This window comes from Nuphar pumila, chromosome 2, assembly GCF_984573655.1.
Source record: "Nuphar pumila chromosome 2, dmNupPumi1.hap1.1, whole genome shotgun sequence".
In the NCBI taxonomy this organism is placed as follows: Eukaryota; Viridiplantae; Streptophyta; class Magnoliopsida; order Nymphaeales; family Nymphaeaceae; genus Nuphar; species Nuphar pumila.
Genome location: NC_143250.1, coordinates 99811150 through 99829436, shown reverse-complemented (window position 1 = coordinate 99829436; position 18287 = coordinate 99811150). Strand labels below are relative to the sequence as shown.

The window sequence follows — 18287 nt, the reverse complement described above, 5'->3', positions numbered from 1 at the left end:
AGTTTGGTGTTCATGCTTGGCTTGTGCCAAGCTTGACTTTGTTCGTTAAGTTCGTGTCGAGCCCGAGCATCAGCCATCAGAGCGAGGCAAGGGGGAGGTTTATCTGAGGGGAGATCGAGCAAGGGGTCCCCTGTGGGTAGGGCAAGAGACACGAGGAAATGATGCTAAGTCACGAGAGTGTGGTGGTGGTCTGATGGGTGATGGAGTGGGAAGATTGCAGCCGACAAGGGAGCATCGACTGTCAGGGCAAGGCAAGAGAGAGGTTTGTCCAAGGGAAGATCAGGCAAGCATCCCTCTGTGGGCAGGGCGGGAGACACAAGGTGGTGACACCAAGGCTCAAGAGTATAGTGGTGGCCTGATGGGTGATGACGTCAAAAGATTGCAACAACGAGGGGCATCGGCCATTGGAGCGAGGCGAGGGTGCATCGATCATCAAGGCAAGGTGAGGGGGAGGTCCGTTCAAGGGAAGATTGATCAAGCAAACTGGAAAACCCTACTTCGATTGTTCAAGAAGGAGTAAAGGGGTAGGACTGGTCTGAAATTCCCATAATACAAACCAAGCCTTATCGAGCCTACCGAGCCTTATCGAGCTTAATAGGCTGATCAAGCTTGTCTTGTTTGCTCTTCTGAGCCTCAAAGCTAGTATAAGCTCAACGCATTTATAGCATAGACGAGCCATAAGTCGAGCTTAATCGAGCAGGCTTTGTTCGTTATGCATTCCTACAATTTGACCATACCATACACCTCCTGCAGTTTGTTTCATCAACTTGAAAAAAGGGTTATTAACAAATAACTACCTAGCTCACATCCCAAAAACATAATAAAATATGACATATAAATATGTACCTGTGTGAAACTAAGTTTTATGTTTCTATCCAACTATTGCATATACAGTATGACAAATATATCATAATCAATCTTGAAACAATTATATACAAGGTAGAAAAACATGAAGACTATCCCTTTCGAGACTCACTCAGAAATACAATGTAAGGTAAATAGTTTTTTATAGTTTTATTCCTATTGTTGTCCTATTTGTGTTGATCAAAAATTCTTTTTATGAATCTTTCTAGATGCTACATGATCAATATATGTGATATATTCATGTTAGATTCAAATGAATCTACATACAAACATAACACTTATGTCATTGCTTAATATAGTGTCTATATAAAATTGTACATTGAACAATTGTTTTTCTTGTTGCTCATCTTGTTGGTTCTCATCAAACTATTTTGATGGCTAATTGAAAATGAATACATGTCAATACCATGTGCAAACCTAACAATTGAAATTGTATACAAACATAACTTGTTTCATTATGAATCTTACCACAATTGGATCCTTGCTTGGGGGTAGGGTTTGGTTATTTTTTGGTTGTCACATTTCTCTTTATGTGTATAATATATCGTAAAAGAACTAAGATATACATAAAATTCATTAAAAAAAAAATAGATAACTAAATAGAAGCAATTCATTATACAATTATTAACAAATATACACACACAAAGAGAGAAAAACACACAAATACATATATTTTGCAACAAGAGGTACTCAAACATACTATTATGTGTGCTTCCACCTGTTAGCACTTGTATGGTACAACATTCTTTGGTGTTGTTTTTTGTCTCCTCAACTTAGGTCACCTTGGTGGATGTAGCATCTTTGGTGGATAGACTAAAATAAGAGTCAATGGACCATTATCCATCAACAGAATGAACAAAAATGAATGATATGCAGCTTTATATTATTCAACTTTGAAGAACTTGTCACAGTAATTACTTAGTAGCTTGCCCTCATACAAAATGCATGCAACTGCATGTTTGCATGAAATCTCATGTCTTCATGAGCATTTCATCTTCTCAAGATCAATATTGTAACTGTGAGATCAGTCGTGGGCCTCGTAGTGATGTAGGTGATAATGTACAATAACACATAGTTGTTGTGCATTTCTCTTTTATTCCTCTACCTTCTCTTTTACTTTAAACACAATAATGCCTGCCATTTTTTATATAATATTTTTTCTTTTCTTAAATAGTGTCATCAACATGAGATGAAGCCTCTCCAGAAGAGGCACTAGGGGGTTGTCACGTATGGAAAAAATCCATGAATTGAAACTCTCTACTATATTAGATGTCAAACACCTATATTTTTTTCTGAAAAGTGAGATGTAGCCCACAATTATAGTTTCACGTTGAAGGCAATATAATCATATGTGATTATATCTTACTTCCGAATTTTTTTAAGAAAATATGTGCATTGTGGTTTCGTGGTTGCTCGAGTTATGCTTCACCAAAGTGCACTTAGTGGCGAACCAAATTTCTTAACAAAGTTTCTTGTCAAGTGCTTTATAAAATATTCAATATGACATTTAGAACATGTGTGGGGAACAACATACTATAGCCTCACATGCCTATCTAAGATGCTTCAAAAACTATGTTCATGACTCTTTGGACTCCTTATCTATAACTGCAGGCATAGGCATGTAGAGCATACATCTTAGCTATTTGATCATGTTCCAAACAAAGTATCAATGGTCTTCTATTAGTTTACCCAATTTGTCAAAAACTCTTAGCATCACCTCAAAATGAGCTTCATAGTTTATATACATAGATCAGTCCAAAAGTTGAACTCATTTATTTTGAAATTATAAAATCGAAAAAAATTGATATATAGGGAGCCAAAAAGCAGATAGATCAAGAAATAAGCAATTATTACCAAAACCAATTCACAAGCTTCACATATACACATGCATGTATGCAAACTCACAAATGATTCAAGAATTAGGGGGGCGGGGAATAGGGTTTGGGTGTTAGGTCATAATTTTATATCCTCATAACCAAGGTTGTAAGTATTGTATCTTTACTTGTATCGATCGAGCCCAAAGTAACACCGTATTGTATCATATCGTAAACATATTATAAATTTTTAATATATTTTTTAATTAGAAAAAATCATAACACATGAAACAGATCATGCAAGTGATAAGTGACAATGTAAATAAAAGGCAACTATATAATTTAAACACAATTAAAGCTTTAACAATATTAAATTCACATCCAAGTCATACTAAAATGTCATAAGTCATAATTAAACTATTGAGAGTTCATGATAACTAGAAACATCACATGTAACCAATGTCTTATCTGCTAATCTTTATCTCTATATTCTAAACTATAAAAAATTCTATTTTTTTATAGGCCAAGAATTAGGACAAAAAATTCTTATTATTGCATTCAACCGCCACGCTACTGCCTCTTTGTATTCACACATTTTATTGGCAAGTGGGTTATTATCATCATCTTCAAAATCTAGAACAATGTTGGAAGTCCTTTGCATTTTTTTTAAATTCTTCTTTGAATTTCTTCTAGTTCAGCAATAACATTAGCATAAAAAATGGCAGAAATAGATGAATAACCACATGAATATACATGTTGACGAATACTAGCAATATGTTAATTAAATCTATGTAGCCCACCTCTAATAATAGCACCACAAAACAAACATCTCAAATTCAATGTTGACCCTAGTAGTGGTACATTATCAATGCTTCTGCAGTATTGCCATATAGAATCATCTTTATGACATGAACGTGAAGATGACATTGAATGATCTAAAATAAAACATAACCAATTAAAAAACTCAATAAGAAGCATAGAATAAAGATTTTTTTACCTTAAACCACTTTCTTGAGTAGAAAAATGGATGAAAATGCATTCTTACTTGAGAAACTTGTAAAATCCCTCTTGTACACAAATCAACCCAAAATCGATCTTACAGAACCTAGGGTATGTAGGTTCCCTTCCAACAGCCTCTAGACATATGGAGAACTCGGCTCTCAAGAGACCTTTTAAAACCAAAACAAAAAAATTGACTTTTGGGTCATATTTAAGTGCATCAGACCTTATAGTATGATAAGGGGTGTATCATATCGTAAAGACCAAAAGTAACAATATGTACGGTACAATACAGACAACCTTGCTTACAACCATTTGAAAAAACTAAATCACCATCTCTTAAGGTGAAGAACCACTCAGTGCCTTGATCCCCTTGAAACTCGAGTGTTTCATTGATTGTAGAGATCAATCAAGATAGAGAGTCACACGGCGCCCAATTTGAGCATCGAGATATCAACTTTCAAGAACAAAACGTTGAAAGGCAATGTAGATGCAAATGAGGTGAACAGAATGAAGAAGAGGCAGAGAAAGGGATAGGAGATTGATTGAGAGAGGTTAGGGAAACACATTTTTACTTTATATATAAAATTAATATGGACCATCCGATCATAAAATGATCAAATGGTCTAGACTTATCTAGCAGGTTTTGCATGTTTTTAGTGGGCAGGCTTTCATCTCTCTCTCTCTCTCTCTCTCTATATATATATATATATACATATATATAATTTATATAGTAACATGTATCTTCAAACATGTAAAGTGTTTGAAGATTGTTTGGATGAAGCATTGTTATTGATCTCTAGACTTTTAGCGGCAATCTAGATGAAAAACCACACATTTAGCGATGGTTGAAAATTGCCACTAAATCTTTTTTTTTTAAGATGCATGGCATTACACCATGCACCCAAACGAGTTTGAAGGAAAACCCGTCCGAAGATATAGTTTTCCTATATATATATATATATATATATATATATATATATATATATATATATATATGTGTGTGTGTGTGTGTGTGTGTGTGTGTGTGTGTGTGTGTGTGTGTGTGCGGTGTAGGTTTTATGAAATAAAATTTTAAAGAGATATTTTTTATACAAATATTTTGTGAAAACCAGACACCAAATAATAAAAACCAGCTCATGCTAGGGTGAGATCTAGGTCGAACTCAGGGAACAGAGTGAAAATGTTTGTATTCCACATAAATGAAAGCTTTATTGCCTTAAAAATAAAAATAACTAACTAATTACAATGAGTTATCCTCTTACAGAGGGATCAAAAAAATAATAAATGGTTTTATTACAATTTGACTTTAAAAAATGAATAAACCTAAACTAAAAGAAAAGAAAAATGGTCTTCAGTTTTGAGCTCTAGTCCCTTTGATCATCAATGTTTATATTTCTCCTACATGTACTTAAGGGCTCTTTGAGGGGCTTGAAGGGCCTTTTTAAGAGACCTTTTAGGGATCTCAGGGGGCTCTTCAGGAGCACTTTTGAGGGCTTATCACATGCATAATCACAAAAATACAAAACACACAAACAAACGAAGAAAACTATGCCAAAATCTAATATTAGTTTAAAAAATACTCAAGAAAATAAGACTCTAACAACCTAATCTAATAGACTTAAAACAAACTAACTAACATGTAACAATTAAACTAACATGTAACAAATAAACTAACTAAGCAACAAACTAAATAACAACTTGATAACAAACTAACTTGAAACAAGAAAGAAACTAACTAATTCAAAACAAACAACTTGACATGTAACAAACTATAACTAATTAATCTTGAACATTAAAACTATGAATCTAAATTAACTACATTAAGACTTAATGAAGGCTAACTAAATATGAAATAAAATAAACAAATTGCTAATTCTAATTCAAGAAAACATGAACTTAAAAAAATGTCTAATTTAGGTTTATGAAATAATTTAATCTAGTCTACTTAATTATACTAAAAACAATTGCTTAACCTAATGTCAAATTCTAGATGAATAATTAATAAAACAAGAGAAACAACAGCTTGAATGATGGCTAACTAATTGTAACATAAAATTATACTAAAATAAAAAGGTTTAAATAAAAAAAGGATGGATCTGAACACAGACATTGAATGGCCTACTCGATGGGCAACAAGTCAGGTTTCACAAAAAAAATATACATTTTTTTCTTTACTCCACGACTGAGACTCGATTGTAACTGCAACAGCTCACATTGATCTGCATTGTCCATCTGACACAACGTGATCTGATCTGGTCAATTGATGACTGATCAGATCACTAAGCCGATAAAAAAAACTACTCAAACCGGTCGGCCTGCACCGATTCGCATCAATCGATGGCGAGGATCTGATTTCGTGAATATGACCAGATTTGTCAATGATGACAGGTCTGGTAGAAAAATATATTTGTGACCCACAATGCACCGTGTGTCCTCTAACAAAATAACGAAAATGAAATAACGAAACAAAGAATCAATATGAACACAACTAATTTTATGCTATGTTAAACACATTTTTTTTTTCTTTTTGCAATGGATAAAAGTAAGCAAACTAAACTAAATGCAACAAATACACGAAGATTAAACTATACTATATGCAATGATGAAATATTACGCATGTATTCTACAAAATAAATAAAAACTAATCTAAATAATAAACTATGAAGAGACAAGAGAGAAGAAGCAAACCTCGCAATTTACCTCCGATGGAAGGGTTGAGAAGAAGAACGTGGTCTTTCTTCGGGTTGCACGTGCCTCCGACGATAGGGATAAAAAGAAGCCGGCGATAGCAAAAGTTAGAAGCAAAATGAAACGAAGAAGGAAAGAAAAATAGAGGGAGAAACCAGCCAAGAGAAAAACGGGGAAAGAAGAGAAGAGAAGAAGAAAGGTAGAGGGGCATGAATTTCAAGAGGAAAGATGCCCCTCTCTTCTTGAAAAAATAATTTTATACTAAAAAAAATTAGGACAAAACACTATTTTCTAAAAACTCCAATTAAGTTTCAAAAATTCTAAAAACTACACTTTTAAAAATATATTTTTAAAAATAATAAATCATAAATTAATTAGAACACTAATTAAAAACTCCTAAAACTACTAAAACACTGCAAAACATGCAAAAGAGGGTACACCCTCATAGAATCATACTAGCCAAACTACTGGTTTTGGAACATGTACACTCACGTGGAGCTGTACATCCTCATAGGCTCTCTCTAGCTAGACTATCTGATTTTGAATATGTAAAACTTCACATGATTCTCTTCTTAAGAATAGTTTCTTAACGGTTTATGAATTTTATTAAGTGACTTTTAGCATTCTAATTACGCAAAGTCAAGTACCCACTCATAGGGTCGATAGTCACCAATTTGAGCATAAGCACATATAAATTCAATGTTGACAAGCCCAAGCTTTCGATTTTAAAGCTCTGAGGCGTTACAATGCGGGTAATGGCAATGGTGTTGGCCATCAGCCATACGCATATGCAACACCACCTGTTGTTGCGATACATGGAGCATCTTACAAACGCTTCATGGAGTTGAGCCCTCTTGCTTTCACAGGAAAGGAGGATCCTGAAGCGGTAGACCGGCAGACCTGTACGCATCATCGGTGAGATCTTTGAGATTCTCAAAGTTTTTGCTGAGAGGTATGTTTCTTTTGCTACCTACCGGCTCCAGGGTGATGCCAAGAGTTGGTGGGAGACGACATGCGAGGTGCGCTACACTCCAGACGAGCAACGTGCCCTCACCTGGAAGGAGTTCAGAGGTGTTCTTGGACACCTATTTTCCTTAGTATGCTTGTGATCGCAAGATGCAGAAGTTTCTGGATCTTCGCCAGGGCTCAATGAAGGTGACAAAATATACCACTCATTTTCGACACCTGGAAATGTACTGCCCACATACGTACACCACTAATGAAGCACGAACCAAGAAATATGTGCACAGGTTACGTGATAAACTAAGGATACGAGTACTAACTATCCATCCTCAAAATCTCAATCAGGCCATTGAGATGGCCACAATACTTCAGGTAAGAAATCTAAAACTTTATCCTTTAGTTCTCAAAGACAACCCCTTATAGGTAGTAACGATGTTTTTCGTGTCGCAAGACGATTGGGAGACTTCTAAGAAAACTCAGCCCAGACGCTTTGACAAGTCGAAGGGTAGCGGGAACAAGGCTCCTCGACCAGCCGTTGAGACTAGTTGAAATGTGTGTTTTTTCTCATTTTAATTTTAGAGCAATCTCTTGAAAAATATTAACACGAATGGGTTTTTGATGCATTTTTTCGATGGATCATGCATAAAAAATATATAGAAATTATGCATGATCAGTGTGGAAGGGGGACCATTCAACCAATAGAAGGTGCAACCTCTACAACCATTGAAGATGGAACGGAATTACTTCTCGGATTATTGAGTTTTTCATCAACCCACTATATATATATATATGTGTGTGTGTGTGTGTGTAAGGGGGACCATTCATCCAACGGAAGGTGCAACCTCTACAACCAATGAAGATAGAACGAAATTACTTCTCTGATGATCGAGTTTTTCATCAACCCACTATATATTGGATTTTTCTCATTCATTTAATATGAAACACAATTTAGATTGTGATTTTTCAATATTTAGATATATTTTTTATAAGCACTAAAAGTTAACGACCCACAATAATTTGTATTGTACAATATTAAATGCATTGTGAGTGAGCCATTAGTTTTTCACGTTTTAAAAACATGTCTAGACGTTGTAAAATCTTCATGTATATTATATTTCTTAATAAATTATAAAAAAGAAATAAATAAGATCTGATGAATGAAACACCCAAACATTAGAGGGATTGTCATCCGATCCGATCCGATCCTCATTGGTTGTAGATTTTGGACTTTTTGGTTGGACGGTCCACGGATTGTATCTTCTGGCTAAAAACCATTGGTATTTCCACATTTTAAATATATTTCCCACCTCGAAGATGATGGAGAAATGAACCTTGCAGCTACCTGTATATTGTTTGATGTGCATTAAATAAAACCCGTTAAGTTGCAAGGAGACACAAGAACTTAACAGCTGCTAACAGAGGTCAGAGATCAACTGAACCTTTGGCTTAGAAGCAGCAATTATAGCATAACTGGAAGAAAACAGAACTTGCACAAATTTCAAACTCATTCGAATTTATACTTAAAAATATCATAAAATGTCATAAGTACTTATAGTTTAATCAAGAACTTCTTAACAGATTCTAAAAGAGGTCAGCAATAAAGTAGTTATAGTTTATTCAAGCACCTCATAAACTATGGGGAGTAGGCACTAGTAGGACCGGAGCATCAGCAAGTTTCTGCACAGCACCATCAGCAGCACAAACTTGAAGAATGAACTTCAGATTTGCAACATTTGGTTCAACTGCCAATAAAGACACATAGAATGCTTGAACTTTTGCTACGCCAAGATATTCTTCTTTCCCAGTAATTCCATCATCATATGGTCCACCAACTAATCTTCTAACATATACATTGTAGCTTGGATAAACTGGCATACTTCCTGAACTTGAGAAAGCAACATGCTCTCCAAGTTTCCAAACAAGTTTAATACTAATAGTTTTTATTCCTTCAGAACTGGAAGACCAAGAGACATCTTGACCCTCAAATACCCATGCAGTAGCTGGAGGAAAGATAACGTAATTTCTGGAAGTTTTAATGCTAATGTCCCCAAGTGATGCATGATAATTTGTTGAGATTGTCAGTGCAGAATCCCCACTCTCATGTTTTATTGGCTGCAAAGCAGGCATTCCTTTGTATGAAACAGCATATATATTTGTTAATATCTGCCCAGGCATTTTAATGCTGCACTCTTCCAGGAGCCAGTTAGTCAAGGTCTTATCTTGGGTTTCCAAATTTCTAACATGCAGTGGCAAGATTCTGTCAAATGCTCTTGGTAATTCATTTGCACCATAGAGGCTGCCAGTAACATTGCTTTTATTAGGGAAGAATTGTCCTTCAGGTGCAAGAAGTATCATACTCCTTCCATTGGACATGGAAAGAAATTCCAAGGCCAGGCCCAATATAGAATCACCCTCTAACAGCACCTACAAGAAAAGGTTGATCTCAGACTGATTTCTGTCCATAAGCAGAAGCATAAACAGTGGGAACACCAAGAACATTAAATATTATGGTATAATTTAAGCTATTGGTAAAAAGAAAATGTGTAGTAATCACTGATTTGCAACATAGAGTTTCACGACCATTTTAGCAAGCACTTTACAGATTTCAAATTATTTCTGCAAACCAAATCATGACTACAATCATCTTAACATTGCAACATATTTTTTGATAGCTTCAAAACTTTTTCTTATTTGAAATGAGTTGATAGTTTTTCCCTGAAATGAGAAAGACTGGGATATTTAATTTCACTAAAAGATTGGTTGTTGATTCCTGAGACCAGAAAAAATTATGCAGTTTCAGAGGAAAGAAAGAATAACTATATCAGAAAAATTGAAGCTACAAGCATCATGACACACTTTGCATGAATATATGCCACAATGTATAGCTTTAACATCATAGTGTGAACTGTTAAATAATATGTAATAATCTAAGCTAACTAGGAATTGTTCTTTTCTTTTTAGCTTAGTTAGCATAGGCCAAGTTTAGTTAGAATAGGATTTTTTTCTTTTTTCTTTTTTAGCCTTTTTGACTAGTCAACATTTGACTTAGTCAAAAAGCAAAAGAGTCGACGGCTCTATTTAGTCTCTTCTACTCTCTCAATGTATATAAATATGGGGCTTTGCCCACTTACAATGTATGTTTTTCTTTAGGGTGATTCCCAATCAATAATATATATATTTTTCTTGTTGTTTCGTACCCTTTTTTGGGTATTTTGTATGAACCATTGTGGTTCTTGTGAGTGATTTTTCTCGACACTTTGGTTGGAGCTATTTGAAGTTTCGATTGGTGGTGATCCAAGAACTCATCTTCTTACATGGTATCAGAGCTTGATAATCAGGCTAAGTTTATTTTTGGTACATCGGGAAACGTGCCATTCAAAGTTTGAAAAAGAAGTGCAGTTCTTTTCAAGTGTATGAAATTGTGATCGTGTAAAAGCTTGGAGGAGCACTCGTACTTGTTATCGGTGGTGGAGTACTCATTATCCTCTCTTTCATCTGTTTTCTTCTTTATTTTTCTTCTCAAACCTTGTAAAATAGATGACAATGATAATGTCACCATTAAACCCATTAAGCTTAATGATTCTAACTATGTTACATGGGCTTCTAGGGATTAGTTGATGGGACTGATTTGAAACCTAAGCTAATCCTTACGAAGGTAGGTGAGAAAGAAATATCTCTTACGGAGGTTGAGAAAAATAAAGTCATTACCACTTACGAAAAAAGTGGAAGGAATGGAGAATGGGACATGCAAAGATTATATCTTGGTTCATTAGTAGTGTCGATATCGAAAAATGTTCAAGTCTTGCAAAATTTGAACATGCAAACGATGCATGAAACTATCTTAAGAGAATGTATTCTCTTAAAGACATTGCACATGTGTGCAACTTATAAGGCAAAGTACGAAATATGGTTCAAGGGGACAAAAGCGTTAGAGAGTACTATAATAGCTTGTCTGAATTATGGGAAGAGTTGGCTCTTCTTGAACCAAAGTGGCATTCTCCAAAAAACATAGAACTCCGTCAAAAAACCAAATAAATGTGAAGCATTTTTTTCAATCTATTAGTGGATTAAGATCGAATTTAAATCAACCAAATCCGTTCTTCTTCATCGAGGGAAAGTTCCTTTAGTAGAAGACACAATAGAAGAATTAAGCATGGAAAAGAATAGGCTTAAAAAGAGAATAACCAAGTGTGATGATAACTCGGTTCTAGCTGTATATAGACTGTGAAACTATGTTCGTACATACAAACCTCCACACTATGGGGGGACAAATGATGAAAAACAAGGAAATGAATTTGAAAAAAAGAAAGTCATTTGTTATTATTATCGAGAATTGGGACACATGAAAACTTATTGTCCGAAATTGAAGAAACCCTATGAGAAGAAGGTTGCTTCTGTCGGACCTCCATAAGAATCAAGCAAACCATCCATTAAAAGCATGTGGAGGCACTTCAACCTCTACTCAGTTGCATCTTCATCCACTAGAGTCGCAGTCTCTTCCGTCAGCATCTCTAATCCCGGTAAATCTCTTTGGCTCCTTGACTCAGGTGCCTCTTTTCATATGACATCAAACATTGATATATTATCCGAATGTCATAACTCAAGTAGGTCAAATGTTTTTACGGCTGATGGAACATCTCTTGAAATCAAAGGAATAGAAAATTTTGAAAATATTTCTCAAAACTCAAAAAGATTTTGTATTCCACAAATTAGATATATTCATAAACTTAACCTAAATCTTTTATCTGTCTCTCAATTATCTGACCATGGATGTAATGTTTCTTTCTCCTCTCATGGTTGTCGAGTGCAAGATCACCAATCAGGGAAGTTGATTGGGGAAAACCATAAAAAATGAGGCTTATATACTACATGAATTTTTTTAAAATACCCAAGAATATATTATGTTGTAATATTCAGAAAATGTATTTAGATCTATGGCACAAGAGACTTGGCCATCCTAGTGTATCCAAGATCCAGTTTTTTCAAAGATGGAAAATTTTTGTAATTTTGAAACCTTTACATGTGAAAAATGTATTCTTAGTAAAATGAAGAGATTACCTTTACCTTATTAAGAAAGAACCTTTGTCTCTTCTCGACCACTTGAGTTAATACATTCGGATGTGTGGGGACCCACATCTGTTATATCAAAAGGTGGCTTTATGTATTATATAATTTTCATAGATGTTTTACAAGACATATTTGGATCTATTTTCTTAAGCATAAATCCAAGTTTTCTCACACTTTCAAATATTTTATAATATAGTAAAAAATCAATTTAAGAATGATATTTCAATCTTTCGCACCGTTTCAGGAGGAGTGTTTTTATCAAAAGAATTTAAAGATTATTTGAATCTATACGGTATTACATATCAAAGATCATGCCCCTATACCCCTCAACAAAATAATTTAACAGAAAGAAAGCATAAGCATATTATAGAAACAACAAGAACTTTACTTATTACATATCAAGTACCAAAGATTTTTTGGGCCGAAGTCACTCTAACTGCAGTTTATCTTATTAACATAATACCATCCTCTTCATTAAACAATATATCTCATGTTGAAAAACTTTTCAAACAAATTCCACATTATTCTAGGTTAAGGGTTTTCGGGTGCAAGTGTTTTGTTTTTTCTGACAAAAATGACAAACTCTCTCGTACTATTCCTTGTGTCTTTTTAGGATATGCATATTAAAATGTGTATATACATAAATATATATATACGTGTATATATATATATACGTATATATATATATATACATATGTATATATATAAGTATATATATATACATATATGTATATACATACATATATCCTTTTTTTCTTTTTTGTACATACAAAAAAACCCGATAGGGGTATTTTGGTAAATTTCCATGTAATTTTCCTTTTTTAGGTTTTTCTTTTTGTCTTTCTTTTTATCCTTTTTTTGTTTTTTTCTTTTTGTAATAGGACCACCAAGGGGCCCCACCCATCTAATCGTTGGGGCCCCAACGGTCATATTTATGACCGTTGAGGCTCCCAACGACTAGAAGGGAGCCCCCCTTGTGGTCCCTCTCTATTCCCTTTTCCTCTCCTATAAATAGAGGGCTCTCCCTCTTGTAAAAGCATAAGTTTCCAGCTCACTTTCTCTCTCTCTCTTCAATGTATTTTTGCCTTCTAGGCATTTTACCCTTTAGTGGGTTATTTGTGCACTTTGGGTGCTTGTGTTCTTGACTCCTTGCTTGACTCTTTTAAAGAGTTCTTTGGTTTATTGGTGCTTTTGTTGTTTTCATTACATGGTATCAGAGCCATTGGTTTTTTCAATATTCTTGAAAGATCCTTAGTGCTCTTCATTTTCTATATTTCCCGTCATCAATAGAGCATGAATCAAGAGTTGAGCTCTCCTTCAAACTCAATGGTGCAAACTATCTTATGTGGGCATCGGCTATGGAAAATAATCTAAGGGGTAAAAAGTCGTGGGGTCTTGTGATGGGCACCACTCTTGAACCCACTTTAAAGCTCACCAAAGTTGAAGGAGGTGTTGAGAAAGCTCTAGCTGGAGACGACCGCATCAAAGCCATCAATGAGCATCAATCCAAGGTAGAAGATTGGGAAAGTAACCATGCCAAAATTTTGGCATGGTTCACGAACAATGTTGATATTAGAAATTGTGCCAACATTGCTAAGTTTAGGAGAGCCAATGAAGCATGGTTCTTCCTTAAGGGTATGTATACCCCAAAAGATCTAGCTAGACAATTTTTTTGTCAAGAAAAGATTAGATATACTAGACAAGCGGATATGAGTGTCCGTGACTATTTTAGTGCTTTTGTAACGACCCCAACTCGTACCCCTTAAAAAATGCGATTTTTTTTTATATTTAACATGTATTAGAGAACAAAATCATCCATCCACCAACATATAACAATTAAGGAAACATGTAAATATGCATGATGTAACACAATTTAAGTTTATCTTTTTAATTACCGTTGTCCGCAGACACACCAAACGGGTAAAATCCCCGAGGTCAAGTTAAGTTCCCAGAGTAGCTTAACACAATTTGTATTTTATTACTGGGTTCCAAACTTAGCCCTCGGCTGATATCAAGAAACAGCACCATCCACCGAAACATTAGAAAATAACATCTAATGTCGGGGACACCATGAAAATCAGAATCCATTGACGCCACTTTTCTTGGTATACCAAAACAACAGTTATGTCAAAACATCACCCTCAGGCAAAGTGACAGATTCTTCCTAAAACTATAGTCAGGAGAAGAACCTCAATATCGGGTTCAAGAGCAGCAATAATGCACACAGAGTTTTTGTATAATCATGGTTTCCCCAAAACCGCAACTCCAAGAGTCTTGTACTCTCGACGAGACATCTTAGAAAGTATAATGCATTGTCCTTTTATTTTTATTAGATTATTATTATCCCATTTCTTTAATTTGCAATTCAGCGTGCAAACAAAGGCAACAACTCGCATCTACCCTTGCGAGAGCCATCACGGGACTCCCGCCCGTGGAAACACAGAACAGTGCAATGCAGTAAAAAATATTAATGCAATTTTTGCGATGCATTTAAAATAAATAAAGGAGCAAACCATAACTCGATGCTCACTCGGCCCACGATGATCCATTTCGATCATCGATGCACCATATGCAAAAATCGAAACATGCCATGTGTGGAATAAAACACATGCTTTCTAAATGCACATTTATATATGCAAATTTCAACTCTGCTCATGAAACAAAAATATTTAGAAGCATGTTTATATTCAATTCATATAATACTGACAAGTGCAACGCTTTCATTTAATGAACATATTTAATCCAACTGCATGCTTCCATTTATGACTCACTTGTATGATCATCGAACGTTCATGCAAAACACACTTATTTAATTAGGTATATAAACATGAGTCATGAATATAATACTTTGATTAAGCCAATCACATTGATTCAAACACCCAAAACTTTTCATTCATATCGTGTGTTAAAATCAATACACATGTACCTAAACAGGAACTGGAAACTTAACATGCATACCAAAAGTCTAAATTCTAAATTTAAATGACTTAGAATGTCTAACTAAATTACTTAGAATGTATGTGCGTGTGTTTCACACTGGAATGGTCAAATGTGATTTGACTTCTTGTTTATAAGAATTATAAATGCATATGAAAATGACGCAATGATCTGAATGTCTTATATATATATATATATATATATATATATATATATATGCGATGACTTGTATGCATATAGATTATGCTTTATTGTATGAGTTAATGTGGAATAAAATATTAAGTGATGAAATGCTTTATGTTCGAATGCTTGAAATAAATGACTCATGGGACGTTTCTTTGTGAGCAAGAAAAACCGGTGAATGATTATTTCAAATATTTGGGATCCATCATTCAAAAATATGGAGAAATTGATGGAGATGTAAATCATAGGATAAAGGTTGGGTGGATGAAATGGAAAAGTGCAACTGGAGTGTTGTGCGATCGTAGAATGCCATTGCGGTTGAAGGGAAAGTTTTATAGGACGACTATTAGACCCGCTTTACTATATGGTACGGAATGTTGGGCTGCCGAGAGACATCATATTCAAAAAATGAGTGTAGCTAAGATGCGGACGCTTAGATGGATGTGTGGAAATACAATAAAAGATAAGATTCGGAACGAGGAGATACGTAAGAAGGTAGGTGTTGCACCTATTGAAAATAAGATGCGAGAGAATCGTTTACGGTGGTTTGGACATATTCGGCGAAGGCCTAATGATGCTCCAGTTAGAAGGTTGGAGAAATGGGAAAATATATTAGTTAAAAGAGGTCGGGGTAGGCCTAGGAAGACTTGGATGGAGATGATAGGAAAGGATATGAATGCTTTGAACCTCACCGAGGACATGGCATTGGATAGAAATGATTGGAGGAAAAGGATTCATGTGGAAGACCCAAAATGAATTTCTTTTTTGGTTCATATCGCTGACCCCAATTGTTTTGGGATGAAGGCGTAGTTGTTGTTGTTGTATAGGACGTTTCTTTGTCTATCACCTGACGATTGATGAATAATATTACATGTCTTTACCTTTAAATGCTTGATATGTTTTCTTTAAGTTTGAGTTTGGGTTGCTTTATTAGACTTTAGCGAGTCTGACCCTGTTTTATGGGGGACAGGTAATGCAGGTAAAGTATAATGAGTAGTTGGAGCAAAGGGTTGATCGAGCTGCATCCTTGAAGGTCCACTCGTACCTTGTGATCTTGGAATTCATGAACTTTTCGGTTTAAGTACTTGATAATATAGAGACTGAAGTGTTGTTTTTATACTTTGATTTGAAATAAAATTAAAACTCTTCATATTTCAGTCTTATATTGTACGTGGTTTGAAATGTGTATATCTCGTACATTTTGATTTGATTGTTATCTTTAGTGTAATCTTGCCCAAAGTCTTAACCATTTTTTAAAATTGTTTCTGCATTATCAGATTTGATTTACTTATACTTATAAAAAAAAATTGGCCTCGAAATTTCAAAATTTGAACAATAATTCAGGTTAGGGGGCATTATAGGGTCGGGTCTGGTCAACCCCAGATAGGGCGAGCCTGGCAGTAGACTGCCAGGCCTGTCTCAGCCCTACCCAAGGGTCGGGCTGGGTCTGGCAGACCCCTGCCAAGCCGAGCTGGCCGGGCCAACTCTTACACAGGCCCAGCCCGGGCCTGTGTGAGTGTTGTCAAGGCGTGGCTGACAGCCTCACATGTTTTTTTTTAAAGCACTTAAACTTTTTATTTAAAAATCCCCTTTTTTCACAACAAATGTAAACCTGTTGCCCAGCAGGCCTAACAGAACAGACCTGCTAGGCTCGAACCAAGCAGGGCCAACAAGGCTTGCGATCGGCCAGCCCAGTCTGGCAGCACCTTATGAGGGCTGCCAGGCCTGGCCATGCCCAACCGAGCTACTGGTCGCCACGGGCTGGTTCCTTCATATACAACAACAACAACTACTCCTTCATCCCAAAACAATTGGGGTCAGCGATATGAACCAAAAAAGAAAATCATTCTGGGTCTTCCACATGAATCCTTCTCCTCCAATCATTTCTATTCAATGTCATGTCCTCGGTGAGGTTCAAAGCATTCATATCATTTCCTATCATCTTCATCCATGTCTTCCTAGGCCTACCCCGACCTCTTTTAACTAATATATTTTTTCATTTCTCCGTCCTTCTAACTAGAGCATTATTAGGCCTTCGCCGAATATGTCCAAACCACCGTAAACGGTTCTCTCTCATCTTATTTTCAATGGGTGCAACGCCTACCTTCTTACGTAATCTTATCTTTTATTGTATTTCCACACATCCATCTAAGCATACGCATCTCAGCTACACTCATTTTTTGAATATGATGTCTCTTGACAGCCCAACATTCCGTACCATATAGTAAAGCGGGCCTAATAGTCGTCCTATAAAACTTTCTCTTCAATCGCAATGGCATTCTACGATCGCACAACACTCCAGTTGCACTTTTCTATTTCATTCACCCAACCTTTATCCTATGATTTATATCTCCATCAATTTCTCCATACTTTTGAATGATAGATCCCAAATATTTGAAACAATCATCCACCGGTATTTCTTGCTCACCAAGCTTCACTACACTCCCATCACTATATATATATATATATATATATATATATATATATATATATATATATATATATATATATATATATTCAGGCTTTCGAACATATGCATATGCAAAAATTTCCAATCAAGGGTGTATGTGTGTGCATAATATATTCCATGGCCCAAATATGCGTACACACCCACAATCATATACATGTAAAAATAAATAAATAGAGAGGTCATGCTTACGACGTTCTTCATGAATCCTTGAGTCACTGTCAAAAACATATGCATGTCATGGACAAAAACTAATCATGTGCTGCCTCATGGATTGCTTGTACAGATTATTGCTAAAGTAT

At 35.3% G+C, this 18287-nt stretch overlaps 1 protein-coding gene across 2 annotated transcripts in view; it reads right to left on the bottom strand.

The window, feature by feature from the left end:
* Positions 1 to 18287, bottom strand: part of LOC149846367 (cytosolic endo-beta-N-acetylglucosaminidase 1-like) — a 123443-nt gene that overhangs the window by 14262 nt on the left and 90894 nt on the right. The window contains exon 11 of one of the 2 annotated variants that reach the window (XM_089996326.1): positions 8819 to 9755. The exons of the other annotated variant lie outside the window; for it this stretch is intronic. Coding sequence (XP_089852452.1) covers positions 8958 to 9755 — 798 coding nt within the window. The 3' untranslated portion in view covers positions 8819 to 8957. Of the gene's footprint in view, positions 1 to 8818; positions 9756 to 18287 lie in introns of those variants that run through there. 2 annotated transcript variants of the gene reach the window in all.